Raw genomic sequence first — 17933 nt, 5'->3', positions numbered from 1 at the left:
AGGCTGATGGAAGCAATAATTTTTTATTCGTAATTGGGAGCAAATGTGTGAATCACACACAAAAAAATTGGACTGGGTGTGTTTACTATAAATGCCACAGTGTTTTCATACAAACTGTGATATATGCTCTTTTCATACGCCCTCTAAACCCTCTGATGCCAAAAGAGATGGAGATCCAGTGATGTAACTCATTTTTCTGCAATGATCCGTCCTAGCCGCCTTCATCTCCTGCAACAGCAAAGGAAACCGTCACAGCAATATTAGGGATGCAGCAACATCAAATGAATATGATGTCTTATTTGGAAAAACGAACTCAATCAGGGGTCTTCAACGTTTTTCAGGCCAAGGACCGCTTAGCCGAGAGAGAGATGAAGAAGGGACCCCCACTAAATAAATATTGTATAGAATAGTGTTGCAGATTAAACTTTTTCATAGATTTCATGGATAGCTGTCGCCAGTGTATTTTCAGCAATTTAACCATATAAACCGTCAATACTTAATAAACTTGACCATAGGCTCTGTTCTTGGTCTGCTATTTCCCCAATACACCAAACCTCTTTGCCGTAAATAGCCGATCTACAAGTTCACAAACGCGTTGTGAGCTTGTAGATCGGCCATTTGCAGTGAATGTTCCAACCAGAACAGGAACGCTATAGCGGGTTCAAGCGGTGTAATGTAAAAAAAGAAAAAGTTCCTATCACACAAAGATTTGGCAGCCCCCCTGTAGTAACTCGGAGGACCCCTGAACTAATGGTAAACATTAAACAAGTAGTCCAGAAAACCTTTGTCTTACTCCAGTAAAATATTAATAATAAAATTAATAATTATAATAAAATTAATAATAATAATAAAGTGGCACACTAAAAACTACCGTATACTTGTTTAATGTGACTTCACACAGTTTAGCTAGTTTACAAATGGCTGTATTAATTGCGCCAGTTAGGATGGGTTAAATGTACAGTGAGAAAAATACCCCCCTTTCCCCCTTTCAAGTGAACAACAAATACCTTGGTGAGTTTTGGTCGCTGGATGCAGTGCACATAAGGCTTCGGGGTCATTTCTATCTCAGCTTCAAATGTCTTGTAGCAAACTGTGCAGTCCATCATAGGCTATATGAAATCAAATGGAAAACATAGAAATCAATCAATATTTTAGCCTGGTTGCAGATTTAATAATAATTATAATGAATTGCATTTGAAGTGCTCAAAGCGCTTTACAATGATTCATTCATTCAAACATTGGGAGGTGAAGCGGCGAACAGTCGACGCCAGCGTCCTCACTTCCCACATTCACACAACAATGGTGGCAAGCTCACACCGACCAACTCATTGGAGGCAATGTAGGTTCAGTGTCTTGCCTAAGGACACTTCAACATGTGGACAGGAGGAGCAGAGATTCTAACCGCCAAGTACAATTTGAGGTGCTTTTAAGTTACTTCAGTACTTTTTTTACATCTCAGAGATAAATGTTGAACTTGGTTACAAGTGCATAACCAAAGGTTGCAGTTAACTATGGACTTGTGCATTTCCTGTCAGTGTGTCGGGTACGTGACGTGTGTTGGTCGGCCATGTGACATCATCAGGGATGGAGCGCGTAACATCACGTGACATCATCAGGGATGGAGCGCGTAACATCACGTGACATCATCAGGGATGGAGATCCCTGATGTCATCAATATTGGCCAGCAACTACATCTGACCTCAAACCCTTAGATCTCCATATATGGAGCTGACCTGTTTTGACATTCCATACTGTATGTTGATCCTTCCCCATCCACCCTTCCTCTTCGATGTCTCCCTTTTGACTGGTACCTGTCCATTGAAACTCTAGATGGGCCTGCCCCAAAGTTATTAGTGCAGCCGTGCCCGGCAGCTGGCAAAAACTTACCCACCATGTCAAGCACCAGCGCTCGCCAAGCAGTCTGCTGTCACCCAGGCGGCTGCGTGCAGCGTGCAGCGTGTATATCGACTAATTCGGCCAAAATAGTCGATATACAAACTCAACTGCTACTTTTACTTATCATCTCTATCGGGTGGAAACCTTATAGTTTGTCCAAAACTTTTACTTTTCAGATCTCCAAGCAGATCTCCAAGCTCAAACCTCGTCGATTTGCACCACATTTCGAGCTTGTGGATCTGCCACTTTTGATGTGACGCTGTTGTCGTATGATCAAGTAGGGTGTGCATTTACACAAAAACACACAAAAAGTTAGAATATGGAGAATAGGAGGTTTCTGCCCGACAGCAAACATTATAATAACTACAGAAATCTGAGTACTTTTTCCACCTTTGCCTGTAACCTCTATAAAAGTCACACTCACTCTGTCATCCCTGAACGGACATCTCTGAGGGCTGGAGTCGGACACAGCTGTTCCTTTGGCACATCTGGTAGGTTTCAGGAGAAAGTTGTGGGAGATGTACTTCACGTGGAAACCAGACTGCAAGACAGCAGTGGAGATGTTGTAGTGGCAAAACAGTAAAAGTATACATCAATATAGCTCAGTATATGATTTTCATTTCAGTAAAGTACATCAATATAGCTCAGTACATAGCCATTTCCAACCGGACAGTACATGGTTTCCAACTGAGGCCTTAAGCTCTGACAAGCACAGCGAATAATATAAGCCGAGTACATGTTTTTCCAACCGGAGCTTTGACCTCTGATATATGCCACACCAGATGTTTTTAAGGAGATCATCATGCCTTCACCCTCGTGGAGTTTTTGGTGGGCCTAGCAAGCTTAATGAATAGTACACATTTCCACGTAAATTCCTCGTTCAAGTCAAAGGGATGTGGATTTGCAGAGGAATGAACGTGAATAAACATGATCTGACCTTTTATGGTGCTCTATTTCAGCTTTTGCACAGGTTCCAACAAGTTAAGTTGCACCCAATCCCATGGGAACCCATTCGCTAAAACAAAAATCTTGTAAATTAAGTAATGCAGAAATGTAATAATAATTTAACTCTTGAGAGCGTTTTACCAACTCTCCATTTAGCTGTGGACCACCTGGAACACCCTCAAGGACCACTGGTTGAGAACCACTGGGCTACACAAATGAATGTAGTTAATGTACTTTGCACACTCAAAGTAGCTTAATGACTTTAGTGACTCAAACTAAACGGTTTGACGCACTACTGTCTTGTATCGACTACAGAAAAGCTTTTGGTCCGTGCTCTGAAAGAGAGCGGGAGGGATCAGAGGGAGAGATGGTGGCCCCAGAATGGAGCCTTGGGGAATCATTTTTCTCTGCTCGGATATGCACCGATAGACATTTCTGGCCGATATGTTTAAAATAACAATTTCTGTTGCTTCCCAAGAACAGATGAATATCGGCTACTGCCATCCGCGAAAGGGCCGCTTTATTGCCACCAATATTTACAGATAGCGGCAAATATACCGATATGTGGTTTATATACGCATATCGGTGCACCCCTAGTTATCACATATAGACACAAAGTAGTACCCTGTCCGAGTATTATTCAAACCAATTTATTATCGTGCCAAAAAGCACCACCCGTTTTCCAGACGGTCTACGTTAATTGAGATGGACCCTGTCAAAGGCAGAACAGAGATACAGAAATACTACAGTAGAACTACAGTAATTTCTGCCACTGTCTGTGTTTGAGTGGATATAATTGAAGACCTTAACAAGAGCAGTCTCTCAATGGTGTGCTGTTGTCGAAATCCTGACCGGAAGACATCAAAGCAGATTTTTAGCGCTTTGTGTAGGACACCCACATCCCCCCAGCATTGGACTGTGTGCGGCTGTGGTCAGACAAACTCCTACACTGCCACAAAGACACCATAGTGGAGATTTGGAAATAGCCTTTTTCCCACAAGCTATCAGAGCTCAGAACAAGGAGACAACTTTTTTTTTCTTTTCGGGGCAAACATTCTGAGAAATTGTCATCATCTACAAGCTCAAATTGTGAGCTGGTACTAAACCAATTTTCAGTGAAAAGATTTAGTGCAGAAGGAAATACTAGCATCCCTAATATAGAGCCCTGTGGCACTCCACTTGTTTGGATCTCAATGGAATTATATAAGCTACTGGGAAGTGGGAACAACTCTCTCTATCATGAGTAAGGCTGACAGGGACAGAGTGGCATTCCGACCCACAGCCATTCCAAAATACACGGCTTTCCCAGATTTCCCTTTTTTGTCTCACAGCATGGAGCAGAGCAACACGAATGAAAATAATTGTTGACCGCGTTCACACTCTGCGGTCCACAAAGATCGTTGTTACTTATTTATGTAATTTTCAGGGAATGCTCGCCAGTGGCCAGAGTATAATTTACTTCCAACCTCTGTGAGATGTTTGACATTACAGTGCCTCCCTCGCCTGTTATCACCAGTGGTGATTTGTCTCTTGCTTTTTGTTTGCGTTTCCCTTTTTGAGTGGTGCAACCACTCCAAGGAACAACAATGTCCTTGTTCACCTATCTATGTGACGTTAACGAGCACCAGTATATGACTAGGAGTACCAGTAGGGGCGCTGTTGTGCCAGAAACAGAGAGAGGGATAGTGCTGCACTGTTGCCTGCTAATGAGAGGGGGGGGGGGGGGTTTTGCACCACTCAGTTCACACGGGTGTGATTTTTTCTTTATGTATAGCAATCATTTTCTTCATGGACTCTATGAAAACAAGCCCAAAGCCCTTCGGCCTTTAAACATAATTGAAAATAACAGCTTACATCGTGTCAAGCTCAACGTGTAGGCGCACGCGTGGTTCCGTATGAGTTAGTTTGGCTGTTCTTAACCCTGGACAGGTATGGTCTGGCTCCAGGACTGGACTAGTGGTATATTGTTCTTTTGTCCGTCGCTATGATATTTGCCGGATGAAGACCTAACGTTACGCCAGTTAATACAAGTTTTTGGAGCTTAAAAACAAGTGTGCAGATGTTTTATTATATCCGTGATTCTCGTCTTGATGCCTTATTGTTGACATCCAGCACCTGGCCTAAATACAGGCATAAGCTGCATGTGCACACAATCTGTGAACCTTTTCTAATAGACATGCGATTTAATAGCCTGCTGCTAGAAAGACCTCAGATTGGTTGCCAGTTTGACACTGATTCCTAGGCTGTTCCACTGTGTAGCTCCTTCATGTCTTCAACAAAATTTGTGTAACGAACGGTACGACGCAAGTCATGTAGTGCAAACTTTGGATTACAGCATACATTTTTAAATGACATTCACTGCATGTTCATGTTGAAACCGTATGGTAAAACGGAGCTTGCGAGGGGGCGGGCTAGAATAAATCACAGCACTCCAACTTTAAGGAATCTGGTCAACGAAAGTACAGGGATGAAGTGGTTTATGTTGCTATAGTTAATTCACCCATTTGAAAACCACTATGCTGCTAATTCTGTCTGCAATTAGGCTGTATTACTCTGATATAGCAGTTGAGCCGAATTTGTACAACTCTGGAAAAGTGCTATATTTCGAGAGTTGACAAAACTTTATAGGGACATTATTTAATGTTTACTGAATATGGACAAAGTAAACACAATATGAAAAATGCTTGAGGTTGAGGTTATGTAGCCTAAACAATGTGGTCAAAGTTGATAAGAGGCGATGACATAAATTAACTGGTATGGTTTTTAAAACACCATGGGTGAGGTCAGATTGCAATAAATGTTTATCTCCACAGATCGTTTTGTATTGTGTGGTAAAAATGGCTGTCATGACTCGATCAGGCCGAGATGTTTTCATTTACTTTTTCTCTTAAATAAACTTGAACAAAGTCTATTTAATGCTATCGGAAATCCAACAAAGTTAACAGCAAATATGGTCTGTCAGGTGGAAACATCATATAAGCTCAAAACGCATCCTAACAGAGTATTTCAAGATTGTGGTATTGGCACTTTTAGTTGTCAACATGTCAGTAATTCTTCCATCGCTGGATTTATTGTGCTGTTATAACTACTCTGGGAACGTGTTGAGGGATTTAAATTTGATAGATGTTGTTGGTTTATGCTTGTTAGCCATTTATTTTGATAGACAATGTGTGTTTTGCGGTTACACCACAAGTGACATATTGATACAATTATCCAGTGAGCACACACCCTTTCCCGTATGAATATATTTAAAAAAAATCACACCCGTGTGAAGTGAGGGGCGCTAATATATAAAATTCTAACTCATGTTGATTAGGTGATGTAATGATACAAACACAAACATTAAACGCCATTAACAATGCGTTTACAAAACAAACATTGAACTAAAGACACACATTAAACAAAATCACACCCGTGTGAACTGAGTGGTGCAATTTTAGAAACAGATGGATTAATCCAGAGTCACCACTACTCATCAGATCAAGCATCCATCACTTCATCAGAGAAATACAGTGACAACTTAGTTCCTTTAAGTTTAAGACTCTCGATGGTTCCGATTTTACAATCTCACCCCCACCCTTGGGAAGGACCCTCCCTAAACTGTTGCATAAGGAGGAGAGACTGGAGCAGCACGGACATTTAGAGCCTTTTATTAGGTGCTAAAGTATACAAAAAGAACGACCGTGTTCTAGAGAGGAACAAAAACTTGAATAGCCATTTAGTCAAAATCGGATTCCTGATGGTGACCTCATGTCAGGCGCTCTACTGCTGTACCTTTGGAAGGCCTGGTTTTAATTCTGAACCGGTATGATCCAGTCTAGAGCCCGCCAACCGTATCCGGACATTTGCACACTATGCCTGCACGCACCATTGTCCTATTGGCAGTGGTCTTCATTTCATTGTCCTATTGGCAGTGGTCTTCATTTCATTGTCCTATTGGCAGTGGTCTTCATTTCATTGTCCTATTGGCAGTGGTCTTCATTTCATTGTCCTATTGGCAGTGGTCTTCATTTCATTGTCCTATTGGCAGTGGTCTTCATTTCATTGTCCTATTGGCAGTGGTCTTCATTCCATTGTCCTATTGGCAGTGGTCTTCATTTCATTGTCCTATTGGCAGTGGTCTTCATTTCATTCATGCTTTGTAATGAACCGTTTTGCAACATTACATGATTGACATCGACATGACTCACATGCCGATTGGCTATAGCATGCTCCAAAATGAGTAAATAAATCATATACATTAGTGTATAGAAAAATAAGTACTTGTCTTTATAGTTGCATATTTAGTTGTTTATATTCAATAACTTAACCATTGAGTTCTCACAGATCTGCAGATATTGTAGGCTATTTATAAATAAATAAATAAAATCTGTCCCCCCCTGCTAGGAGAGCCTGGCCTATGGCTGGGACCCCTATGGCCGGGACCCCTAGGGATCCTCAGACTTACTACAGGGGGCCTGGGCTGGCCGAGTGCGTCCAGCACCTATAGGCTGGAAATCCAGCCTGACAGCGTGTCACGGGTTCGAGTCCCGGTCCCGACGACCCTTGCTGCGTGTCTCCCCCCCTGCTTCATCTCTCTCAGCTAAGGGGTCCTTGAGCTGAGAAATGTTGAAGATTCCTGCTCTATCACCAGCCTATAAGCGAGCCTCAGCCCCTGTGGTTCTCAACTATAGCCTACCTACCGTTTCCTCTCATTCAGAGAAACGCATTCCAATTAAGGAGAATATCCTCTTTATATAGGTCCTATATTATAGGACACTTTCTTATGTCTATATGTTTATGTTCATTATTCCGAGTTTCTGTACTTATGTCCACAAAATTGGACATTTGTGTTAATACTTTTTTTTGTGACCTTGTAGATTGGCCATTCAAAATTGTTGATTACTTTTCATGCAGTAAAGATCGTAAAAATGTTTATTTTTATTTTGTAATAATTTCTTTCTCCTGCGTTATGTTATAATAATAACTTTATTTATATAACACCTTTCTAGACAAGGTCACAATTACATGCTGTACACCAATCTTCACTAAAAAGCAAGGAAAACCAAACACAATTAAAATGGATGCAACATAGCGTATCATGTTATTGTGTAATCTGGCTGAAGAGCTTGTAGTGATTATCTATCTGATGCAAGCATGCAAGAGGGAATCTAAACATGTGACCTGAAGAGCCACGCCCATGTAGACAAATATGCAATGAAATAAAAAATCTGTGTTTGCACAGCAACTATCCTGAGCAAGACAAGCTTGCTGAAAGACGTCAGAACATATTGGTAAGTAAAAGAATCTAAATGGAGCTACATTGAGTGTGCAGTATTCTTCCCTATTTGGAAGAGAAAAAAAAGTTTGGTATTCAAAATTTACTTGAAAGTAAAAAAGGTTTCAATTGTATAAAAGATCCTTTGAAAATAGTAGATCTATAAAGCAAAGAGACATGTGAGCTTGTAGATCAGCCATTTTCAAATTGCAAAAGTATAGGTCTGAACTGGTGTTTTTGTAATAATAATAAAAATCTACAAAGTAACTACCGGTAGTAACTAAAGTTTTCAAATATTAATAATAAAGTAAAATTATTGAAAAATGAACAAAATACCACGAGGGAGTACTTAAGTAGCCTACAGTACTTGAGTAAATGTAATTAGTAATTTTCAACAACACTGTACTGTAAGCAGACCTGTAATATTACTAAAATCTACCTCAATCTCAAACTTCTGGACAGTCTTGAAGAAGAGGAAATGGAGCCGGACCGCAGCGTAGGAGCCGAGCTCACTCAGGACCAGATCCACTCCTTTCCGGTGGTCACCGGGGAGCTGATTATACGCCTCCTGAGCCTCTGTAGAGGACAGCAGAGCTCCAGCACCGAGCAGCAGCAACAGCACCGTAGCGGCCATGTTCCTTTGTGTGCCTGTCTAAAGAGCAGCCACAATGAAGGTGAAGGGGGCTTGCTCTGCGAACAACCCACCCCTCTCCCACCGTGATAAACATTGACATGAACAAACATGCAGTACAACATCAAAGCACCAAAACAACACATCCAAAAGCAGAAGGAGCCACTCGCTGAGTCACTGTGCACACTAATGGTTTATCACCGTTTACTGCACCTCGTTTCTCTTGGCTTTCTTACAAACGCGCCTCAGGGCCCTGGTGTCTCCAAACAGACAGACCTCTCATTTAAAACGAAACAGATTCAGGGAATTGCACAGGAAAAGCCATGGTTTCTCAGAAGTTGAATTAAATAAAAAAAACCCACATGGTAATTGTTAGAATGGAGACTTGGGATTAGATGTGATCCTTTGACCTGAAAACAGACCTGACTGTCACGACTCTGCTGGACAGATTATGTCAACTGTCCTCTGAAGGCATTTGCAAGTTATTTAGATGGACTTTATCAGGCAAAGACTTTGAGTGTACAGTGTAAAACTTTATTCATCCGTGTTCAATAAAATATGAAATCAAACAAAATGACATTACTAATCAAGGATGTTTCTCACAAATACACAAAGAAAATAGTGAATGTGTAGCACAAGGTAGTGACAAGGAACAAGAAACATCCAGAAGCGCTCAAATTACCTTTCATTGGTTCAATACTTATAAAAACCTATGAAAAGGGTGTTCAATAACACCAATTTATATAAGAAAATATGAAAAATGGAGAAAGCTGGTTTCTGCCCGACAGCGACGATGTTCAGAGAGAATTCAAAAGCTTTGATGATCTGTATGAAATGACAACGACCCCGTTGTGCTGTCTGACTGCTCCAGAGCCACCGTTGAACCTTGGCTCTTCGGACTCGCCATTCATTCATTGTCAGTTCCCTTCACCAACAAAATAGAAGGCTGTCCGTTGATGTAGGACATGGTGTTACAATGGTTCATTCTGTCCACCTTCATTTCCTGTCAGGGAGACATAAAGTGGAACAAATTCAAACAAAACTTTCATTCAATGTTTCATTGTTCACATGTTTGGTTCTAAACCTTTTCAGGCCACAACCCCCCAAAAATAATCATATTTGAACTGGGGACACCTCCACCCGACAAGCACTTGGAATTGTAAAGTATTACATTTAGTTTGACTTGGTTCCACAGATGAATATTTTGAATATAACTCCTTGCATTGCGAGGAATTGTGACCTTGTAGATCGGCTATAGTCATCTTTTATGATCTAAATTGTAGAGTTTGTTGATTACTTTAGATGCAGAAAAGTCCTTACATTATCATTTCACTGTCATCAGGGCACCTCCCCCCCAAAAAACATGGGGACCCCCCTAGCCCTGGGGGTCCCGACCCACAGGTTGAGAACCACTGGCTTAATAAACTAACCTCTGTGAGGGCCGGCCTGTGTACACAGTGGATATAGGGCTTTGGATCCTGTTCGATCCTGTCCTCAAACATTTTGTAGCAAACTGTGCAGTCGATTAAAGGCTGTGGGGAGAGAAAAACAAAGCAAATACCACAAGCAAGTTAGAACAAGCAAAATGTGAGCTCAGTCAGTGCACTACTACAAGACATAGTGCGGTGATCGTCTTGACACTGTTCAAAGTCTGCCCTCTTGTCTTTCTTTGGGTATAGACTCAAAAAGTTACAACTTGAACTTACCCGGTCATTTCTGAAATGGCATTTTCCAGAGTCAGCCGTTCCCCTGGGGCACTTTGTGGCTTTCAGGTGAAAATGATGGTAGATGTAGGTCACACTGAACCCAGGCTGAGGAGAAAAGGAGTATTATTAGCCTTTAATAACCTCAAATCCCATTCCAGGGTGACTCTTTTATAAACTATAAAATGGCATGAACTTCCAGTAGTAGCCTACTGCTTATATTGACAAATGCTCAGTAGACCATAACCATGGTTTGCTGACAGTAAGAGCTTCAAAAGATTACTCAGTTAAATACTAGGCCTATATTACATTGACCTGGAGGGAGTGGAGGCACACATTATCCTTAATCAATATATTTATATGGCTGAAGGACAAAAACTACTTGAACAGTGATTCACACACCAACACCAGACATGCTGCACATGCACAGTACCTGGATGTCTGACTTCTTCATATCTCTGAAGAAGAGAAAATGGTGCTGGATTGAAGAATAGGTGTTGATCTGCTGCAGGGCCAGGTCCACTCCCTTCTTGTAGTTGTCAGGGAGTTGGTTGTAGGCCACCTGGGCGTCCGCGCAGCACAGCAGTGCTCCGGCACTAAGCACCAGCAGCAACAAAGCGGACATCTTTCCTCTCATTGTGCCTGTGTTACAGCGAGGGCTTGCAGGGATTTGGGTTCTATGGACCACCCACTCTGGCCGGGGGGGTTAAACGCTAATGCTGGAGTACAAAAACAACTTATCCTCCAATAGGGCAGAGCCAGCCCACTTTCCTTGGCAATAACACTCTGGCGACATAAGAGTACTACTACTACAAGCATTAGGGCATATCTTAAAGCGACGCTCTGTAACCCTTTTCTATATACATAAAATATATAATATTTTTTTAATGAATAAAATATCCAATCTGTATGGTAGAGTATTATGTTAATACAATAGCTCATACACTTGGGGTGGTTGTATTTTGTCTCCCTGCTCTTCTATCAGACATTTAGATCGTGTCAAAGGTCACTGAGACATTTTGACCTGGTCAATTTCAGCAGGCAGGCTCAATTAGCTCAATGTAAAATATCTGCACTTGCGCAGAAAGCTGGTTTAAAATCCAGCAATTTAGAGATAAGTTATATAGGATAATACATTATAAGATGGACGTTAAAAGTTAGTCTGAACATTACAGAACAATGACCGATTATAAATAGAAAAGTATGTTTTTATTTGTCATCAATATTTGAACCATTTTTATGTACAGGGCACACCAGCAATATATATATGCTCAGATCTTTGTATTGCTTTTGAAATTGAACATTTTACACTATCAGAATTTTCACAAGGAGTTAAAAGTGTGACACAAACAATATACCTTCATCCACATTAGCAGACGTAAAACTGAGATCGCATCCCACTAAAGCCACCTATTTCCTTCATTACCGTAATATTCCTTCTCAAGCTCAGCTATGCTTTAATTTATTAAATACTCATTAATTAAATACTCTTCAAAGGGGCCAGCAATCATGTCACTCATTGCAATGAGACACACTGTGGCAACTGTGGAGAGTGCAATCCAAGAATCATTCATCTGAGAGAGACTTGTCCACAATCCTTCCATTATGGTCCCACAGGCTTATGGTCTATAATAGTAATAATAATAAAACACATTTTTGTGATACAATTGTTCATGTGATACAACACCACCAGTGGCACTTAATAAGATTTTCAGTGACATAAGTGACAATAGGCACAAATTAATTACAGACAATATCGTGGTGATGTAGATATTATGGGCAAAGGCAGTTTACACTGAGGGCACCATCTTGCACGGCGCCTTATAGCCCTTATTCCCTAATCTTCTTAGGCATTTCTACTATATTTTAAAATAGTGAAAATAGCTGATCTACAACTACGCATTGTGAGCTCGGCTATTTTCACAATTTAAAAAAAAAAGTAAAGCATAAAACAAGGACTAGAGATAAAAGCACAAGGACATAAAGCACAAGATAGGGCCCTGAATTCAAAGTAGTGTCTTCAACGCATACATGTGAGAACAGACAATTTGATGTGCACGCGCACGCACACAAACACACACCTCAAAGCACAGTCAAAGCTTAAATCATCAATAATCAATTTGTGATAAACGGGTACATTCATAACTCCTCAATCTATTCATGTTCTTTCCTTTAAAACATAAGCCTTTCCTGTCTGTGATGATGCACACGTACTGCAGTGAGATTGTCGACACAATTCAGTGGAGTTTGGTCGGGGAGTTCCACTACTCATGGACGTTTTATGTTGTCAACATTAGATATAGAACTACTCTTTTAAAGTTAACATGCAATACTCTGTGGAATGTTGTGAGAAAAAATTATGTGAAACTATGTGAAAATGATGTGATGAACCACCCATCCTGGACCCCGATGTAAAGTAAAAAAACAAACAAACAAAAAACTCACATGATATGGTTATAGGAGAGATGACTGGACTGTAGTCGTTTGATCTGGAAACAAAACTATTCATCTATTTACACGACACATAATTTGGCACCCGGACAAAGTAACGAAAATAAATTAGTGCTCTCACCCATAAGCTGACTAGATTGTCATCACTAACACACACGTAAGTAAGAACTCTGGTGACCAAAAACTAATACTATAATATACAGACAATTACCATTATACTGTACGACCATGTGGTTAGCCCACAGACATGGGAGGGGTGGTGGGGATTCAGCAATAGACCAAAAATATGCTACTATTGAAGCCACAACCTCAATTAATTACAAACATAGGTTACTGCAATGACACCACTGTGTTAATAATGTCTATCAAAGTTATTATAAGTGGACACTGACTGCACTGAAAGACGGCACCGTCATGGTAATGTAGTGATACACGAGAAATACAGGATTGTGTTTCTTTGATTTTGGTAACGCAGCACAATATGACCTCCCCCTCTACTGGTCAGCTTCAGTCAACGCAGGCACAGACAAACACCTTATGGCCCTTATTTATCAACGCGGTGTACACCCAAAATGGGGTGTACACCGCGTTGATAAATAAGGGCCTATGTCTCACCTTATGAGCCTATTCGCTCCGACAGTTAATCGATATATTAATTAGGATCTACTCTAAAAACAGCTGAGGTCCAATACAGACTCTGTACGGTATCATTTGAAAGGCAAGAGGCACAAGCTTAGTCGTCAGTAGGAGATATGGGGTTATTCCAGAAGCACACTAAGGCAACGTCGACTCTTATGGCAAAGTATACAACAACAGTCCAACAGGGACACACTAGATATACATATAAAACAATTGCATAAAATACAGGAGCGTTGAGGGGGGAAGTATAGATTTGTTTGTTATAAAAGTGCTAGGAGCTACGAGTGGCTGCTGCCAAGTGAAGAGACGTTTAAAAACAAAACTAAACGTTTCTCAGCATATACCTTTTCATTTCCTTCATAAGGCGCTTGGTGAGCATAAAAGAGCCACAACGACACCATAAACGCCATAAACGTCCACAGCCATAACTCTTTGCATGTTTACACGTTAAAAAGAAGGAATGCATCCCAAATATAATCCTCCACATATTCAATGTGAATCAGAGCAACCTTTCAGGGTTGAAAATGAACGCGCGTCTATCATCCGTCTAACTCTAACTCGTTGCGAACTCATTGGTTGATTTGTGATTTCTCCTCCCCTGAAATATATTACAAAAAAACACACAAAATCCCCCCCAAAAAATAAAATACAAGTATAATATGAAACGATCGTGCTGATCATCACGGTTTATAACACTTCGGTTGATATTCATTCTTTTGTGCCACAAAGTGCTCTTAAAGTGGGTAACAGGGCCTCTGCAACGGTAACCACTTAAACCCTCGGCACTCGCTGGAAATGGCCAATCGGCAAGCTGGTTGAAAGCTTGTCAATCAGCTATTTTCATGTAGAGCAAAAACCGAAAATACAGTATTACAACGACAACGCTATGGGGTTTAAGTGGTTAATACCGTTCAACGCTACAGTACAGTAAGCTAGGGCACCAACACGTCCAAGACGGAAACGCTGCTGTGATTTATGTCGGCGTAAAATGAATTATTAAAAGTACGCAGATCGCTGTGGTTTTGGTGCCAATGTCCACCAATGTAACCTCTGCGGCGGTCGATGGACGAGCAGGACTGACGGGGCACAGGCAGACAGTGATGCGGCTACAAATTGCACTCTAGTCCCCCCTCCACCATTGGCTGGTTGGTGAGAGTGATCGCTCAGATCGACAGCATTGTGTGTGTCCACCAAGTTAAAGAGCGTGCGTCGTTGTCAATCATGTCCCTCCCCCTCGTCAAACTAAAGCGCAGGGGTACGCGAGGAGGATGTTATTGTACGTTACACCGGCATGTGCATCTCTGAATACTCATCGTGTCCTTCCCGCTCGTCAAACTTGGGCTCTGCATCATCCGCGTCCAACTGAGAATAAAAAGGGGAAAGAACAATGTTAAGTTGATGAATTGAATAGAGGGTATGCGCGTGACATCATCACACCCGGAAGTTATGTGCGAACGCCTACAGAGTGGCAAAAAACTACTTTCTGGCCTTGACAGCACATCCATCCAAACAGAAAAGTCTGATAGCATTAAACGACATTAAACCACGTTAAACTCACGTTATACATGCGCATACCCTCTATACATACAATAGGACCACGATGGAAACAAGTCTCCAGGAATTCTTTGTGTTGTCTTTTTACCTTAAAAAATGTTCAAACACTTTCAAGATAGCAAGAAGCAAACTATAAAATATGGATAATGGAGTTTAAATGATTGTGATGGTGTATTAACCCCCTGGAACACCCCGGAAGGACCCCTGGGCCACTTTGAGAACCACTGATGTACAATGATGTAAGTTAGTAGAGAATTAATATTACGTAACACAATATATACTGTAGCAGTGTTTCTTTGACAGAACTCAGAACTTAATTTCTTTACATTTCAAGTGGTTGTGACACAAGACAGAGCAGAACAGTAAATTCGTATTGTTGAGCAATAAACCGATTCCATTCCTTCATTTGAGCCAAGTCATGAATTATAATAAAGCCTAGTGCGCCCCCGTGTGGCTGAGCTGAGACTTACACATGCCATCTCCCTGGAGGTGAAGATGCGAGGCAGGAGCCACATCTTGACGGGCACGGTGAGGATGAGGACGAAGGGGAAGGCCAGGGACGCCTGGGTGGACATGATGGCCCACAGCGCTGCCAGGCACACCACCTGGATGCAGGTGAACAGGTGCATGCGCAGCGTACGCACCTGGACGTACAACAACACAGTGGTTAAACCTTCTATACATAGTCAACTTGGTCCGAGTTGACTACATACCCTCTCCACCCTTTGGGCCTGATTCTCACTCACACTCACACACACACAAGACTACTAACGTCGGAAGTTTGTAAAATTCCTTTACACTCAATATATTGGTGTAAACTTAGTGAATCGGGCCCTTAGTCTTTAAATGTCATTCATTTAAAATAAAAATAAAATGTCTGGTTTACAAGTCAAAAAAGGGATGACAACCAGTGATGGAAAGTAACTAAGTACAACTCAAGTACTGTACTTAAGAGGCAAATGTTATACTTTTACTCCACTACAACTATTTAATTTTATAGTTACTGTAGTTACTTTGCAGATTGTGATTATCACTACAAAACCTACATTAACCACTTGCACACTACATATACCGTACCTGGGACCTCTTCGTTGTGGCTTTCCCCAGCCAACTCCACACTCCCCTGTCTAACCATTTCACTGTTTTTATAGATTTTATTTAAGGTGTTTGCACACTAGTACGTTTTTTTCGTCTAAACAATGGAGCGAATTTCGGAGGACGTTTAAAAAAAATCTAAAAAAAATCTAAAATCAATCATGTTTTCACACAGCCACCAAAATGGGTTTTCTTTTTCCGGATCGGTGTTGATTTTATCCGTTCTCCGCAGCCGTCTAGTGGGGTCTGGGTGACAGGTTCACAGCTGCTACTTACGAAAACGCAGCGAATGCAACGAAAAGAGAAAAAATAAATATAAAGTGTCTTTGTGTGCTTAGAAAAGCACTATATACATTTTAGATACTATATACATCTTAGATATAATAAACCATTCTGGACGGGAACCCTTTTGGTGTTTTAACGAAGCATTATGTTATACTTTAGCTATTGAAAAACAAGCTCATAGCACGCCACTCGGTGGCGTGCTATGAGCTTGTTTTTCAAGAGCTTGTAGGTCTTTTGAAAAATCGTAAAAATGCGGTACAAATCTTTGAATATATATTCTTTCAGAGCGAACGCTTTTTTTATTTCGACGTCAGGCCTAAATGGGTCAACAACACGGGCCGTAGGTGTGGTCGGGGTGGTACTTACTATATACATCTTAGATATATTATTATTATATTGTTATCCTCACCTTGCGGACGTAGGTGTGGTCGGGGTGGTACTTGGGGGGGCATGCCGCATGAGGAGCAGATATATTATTATTATATTATTATCCTCACCTTGCGGACGTAGGTGTGGTCGGGGTGGTACTTGATAGATATATTATTAACATTAACAGTCGTTCCTCACCTTGCGGACGTAGGTGTGGTCGGGGTGGTACTTGGGGGGCATGAGGAGCAGCATCATGCGCTCCGTCAGCTGGATGCCGTTCAGTGACATCACGCCCATGTAGAGGAAGATGCCAAACAGCACGGCCAGGGGGATCTGACGCAGCAGGTCACCGATCACTATGGACATGCCTGGAAGAGAGAGAGAAGATTATTCACAGTATCTATGTTCTGAAGCAGTTTCCAAAGAAATCCTTTGGGTTTAAAGCTCCTTCTGATTGGAACAATCTACTTGTTCATATTCAGTCAATGACATCTTTTCAATAGGCTCTATGGAAATGACTCTTCCTACTTCCTGGCCGCTTCAGACTTCCTTCACAGGCTCTGTTCCATTTAGTGTACAGTGGTTCTCAAACGACACATTTCAACGAGTCAGATTCCCGCCCGTTGGTGAATAAATAAATAACGGCACCAACAGACACTCACCGACCATTACGGCGACCAGCAGCCCCGTCACCCTCTGCTCCTTCACTTCCTGGATGCGCGGCTTGTCGCCGGGGGCGACGGCCTTGCTCATGACGGTGAGGGCGTTGGCGTGAGTGACGGAGCGCACCGTGGCAGCCGCCATCCAGGGCAGGCCGAACAGGGCACAGGTTCCCCCCAACACCACGATGAGCATCAGGTCCAGGTGGAACCCGGAGCCCTTCACCAGCATCCTCTCCTTCTTACTCACTATCAGACTGGAGGGGGTGGAGGGAGAGAGGCGGGGGGGAGGGGAGAGGTGGAGGGAGAGACAGAGAGATATTGGTTACATGAGGGAAAGTCTAAATGCAGTGCTTAACCTATTACAAGGACCCCCAAATTGATATAATTTCTGTCTGGAAGAAATCACCTAACCTCATTTTTGAGGTTTCAGATTATTGTCTCCACCA

The 17933-nt window shown here is 41.7% G+C and overlaps 3 protein-coding genes across 9 annotated transcripts in view; all 3 read right to left on the bottom strand.

Annotated features, from left to right (window-relative positions):
- Positions 1–9: 9 nt before the first annotated feature.
- Positions 10–9102, bottom strand: LOC308336682 (uncharacterized protein). Its single transcript, XM_080794175.1, has 4 exons — positions 8538–9102; positions 2321–2437; positions 1008–1109; positions 10–228 (listed from the first exon to the last, which is right to left on the bottom strand). Exons 1-4 carry the CDS (start codon positions 8730–8732, stop codon positions 133–135), a joined length of 510 nt encoding a protein of 169 aa, XP_080650301.1. The 5' UTR covers positions 8733–9102; the 3' UTR covers positions 10–132.
- A 147-nt stretch (positions 9103–9249) lies between these two features.
- On the bottom strand, positions 9250–11152 carry LOC308336683 (uncharacterized protein). The gene is made up of 4 exons (XM_080794176.1): positions 10866–11152; positions 10436–10540; positions 10160–10261; positions 9250–9732 (listed from the first exon to the last, which is right to left on the bottom strand). The coding sequence occupies exons 1-4, from the start codon at positions 11067–11069 to the stop codon at positions 9637–9639; spliced, it is 507 nt and encodes a 168-aa protein (XP_080650302.1). The 5' UTR covers positions 11070–11152; the 3' UTR covers positions 9250–9636.
- A 467-nt stretch (positions 11153–11619) lies between these two features.
- The window catches only part of slc4a2b (solute carrier family 4 member 2b), a 66405-nt gene continuing 60091 nt past the window's right edge, over positions 11620–17933 (bottom strand). For all 7 annotated transcript variants that reach the window (XM_080794167.1, XM_080794168.1, XM_080794166.1 and 4 more), the window contains 4 exons: positions 17488–17741; positions 17024–17193; positions 15547–15720; positions 11620–14884 (listed from right to left, as the gene is read on the bottom strand). In XM_080794167.1, coding sequence (XP_080650293.1) covers positions 14804–14884; positions 15547–15720; positions 17024–17193; positions 17488–17741 — 679 coding nt within the window. In that variant the 3' untranslated portion in view covers positions 11620–14803. The remainder of the gene's footprint in view (positions 14885–15546; positions 15721–17023; positions 17194–17487; positions 17742–17933) is intronic.

Source organism: Protomyctophum bolini (assembly GCF_963924005.1).
Source record: "Protomyctophum bolini genome assembly, chromosome: 21".
NCBI lineage: Eukaryota > Metazoa > Chordata > Actinopteri > Myctophiformes > Myctophidae > Protomyctophum > Protomyctophum bolini.
Note: the sequence above shows the minus strand (reverse complement) of the source record. Positions and strands in the feature narration are given on the sequence as shown.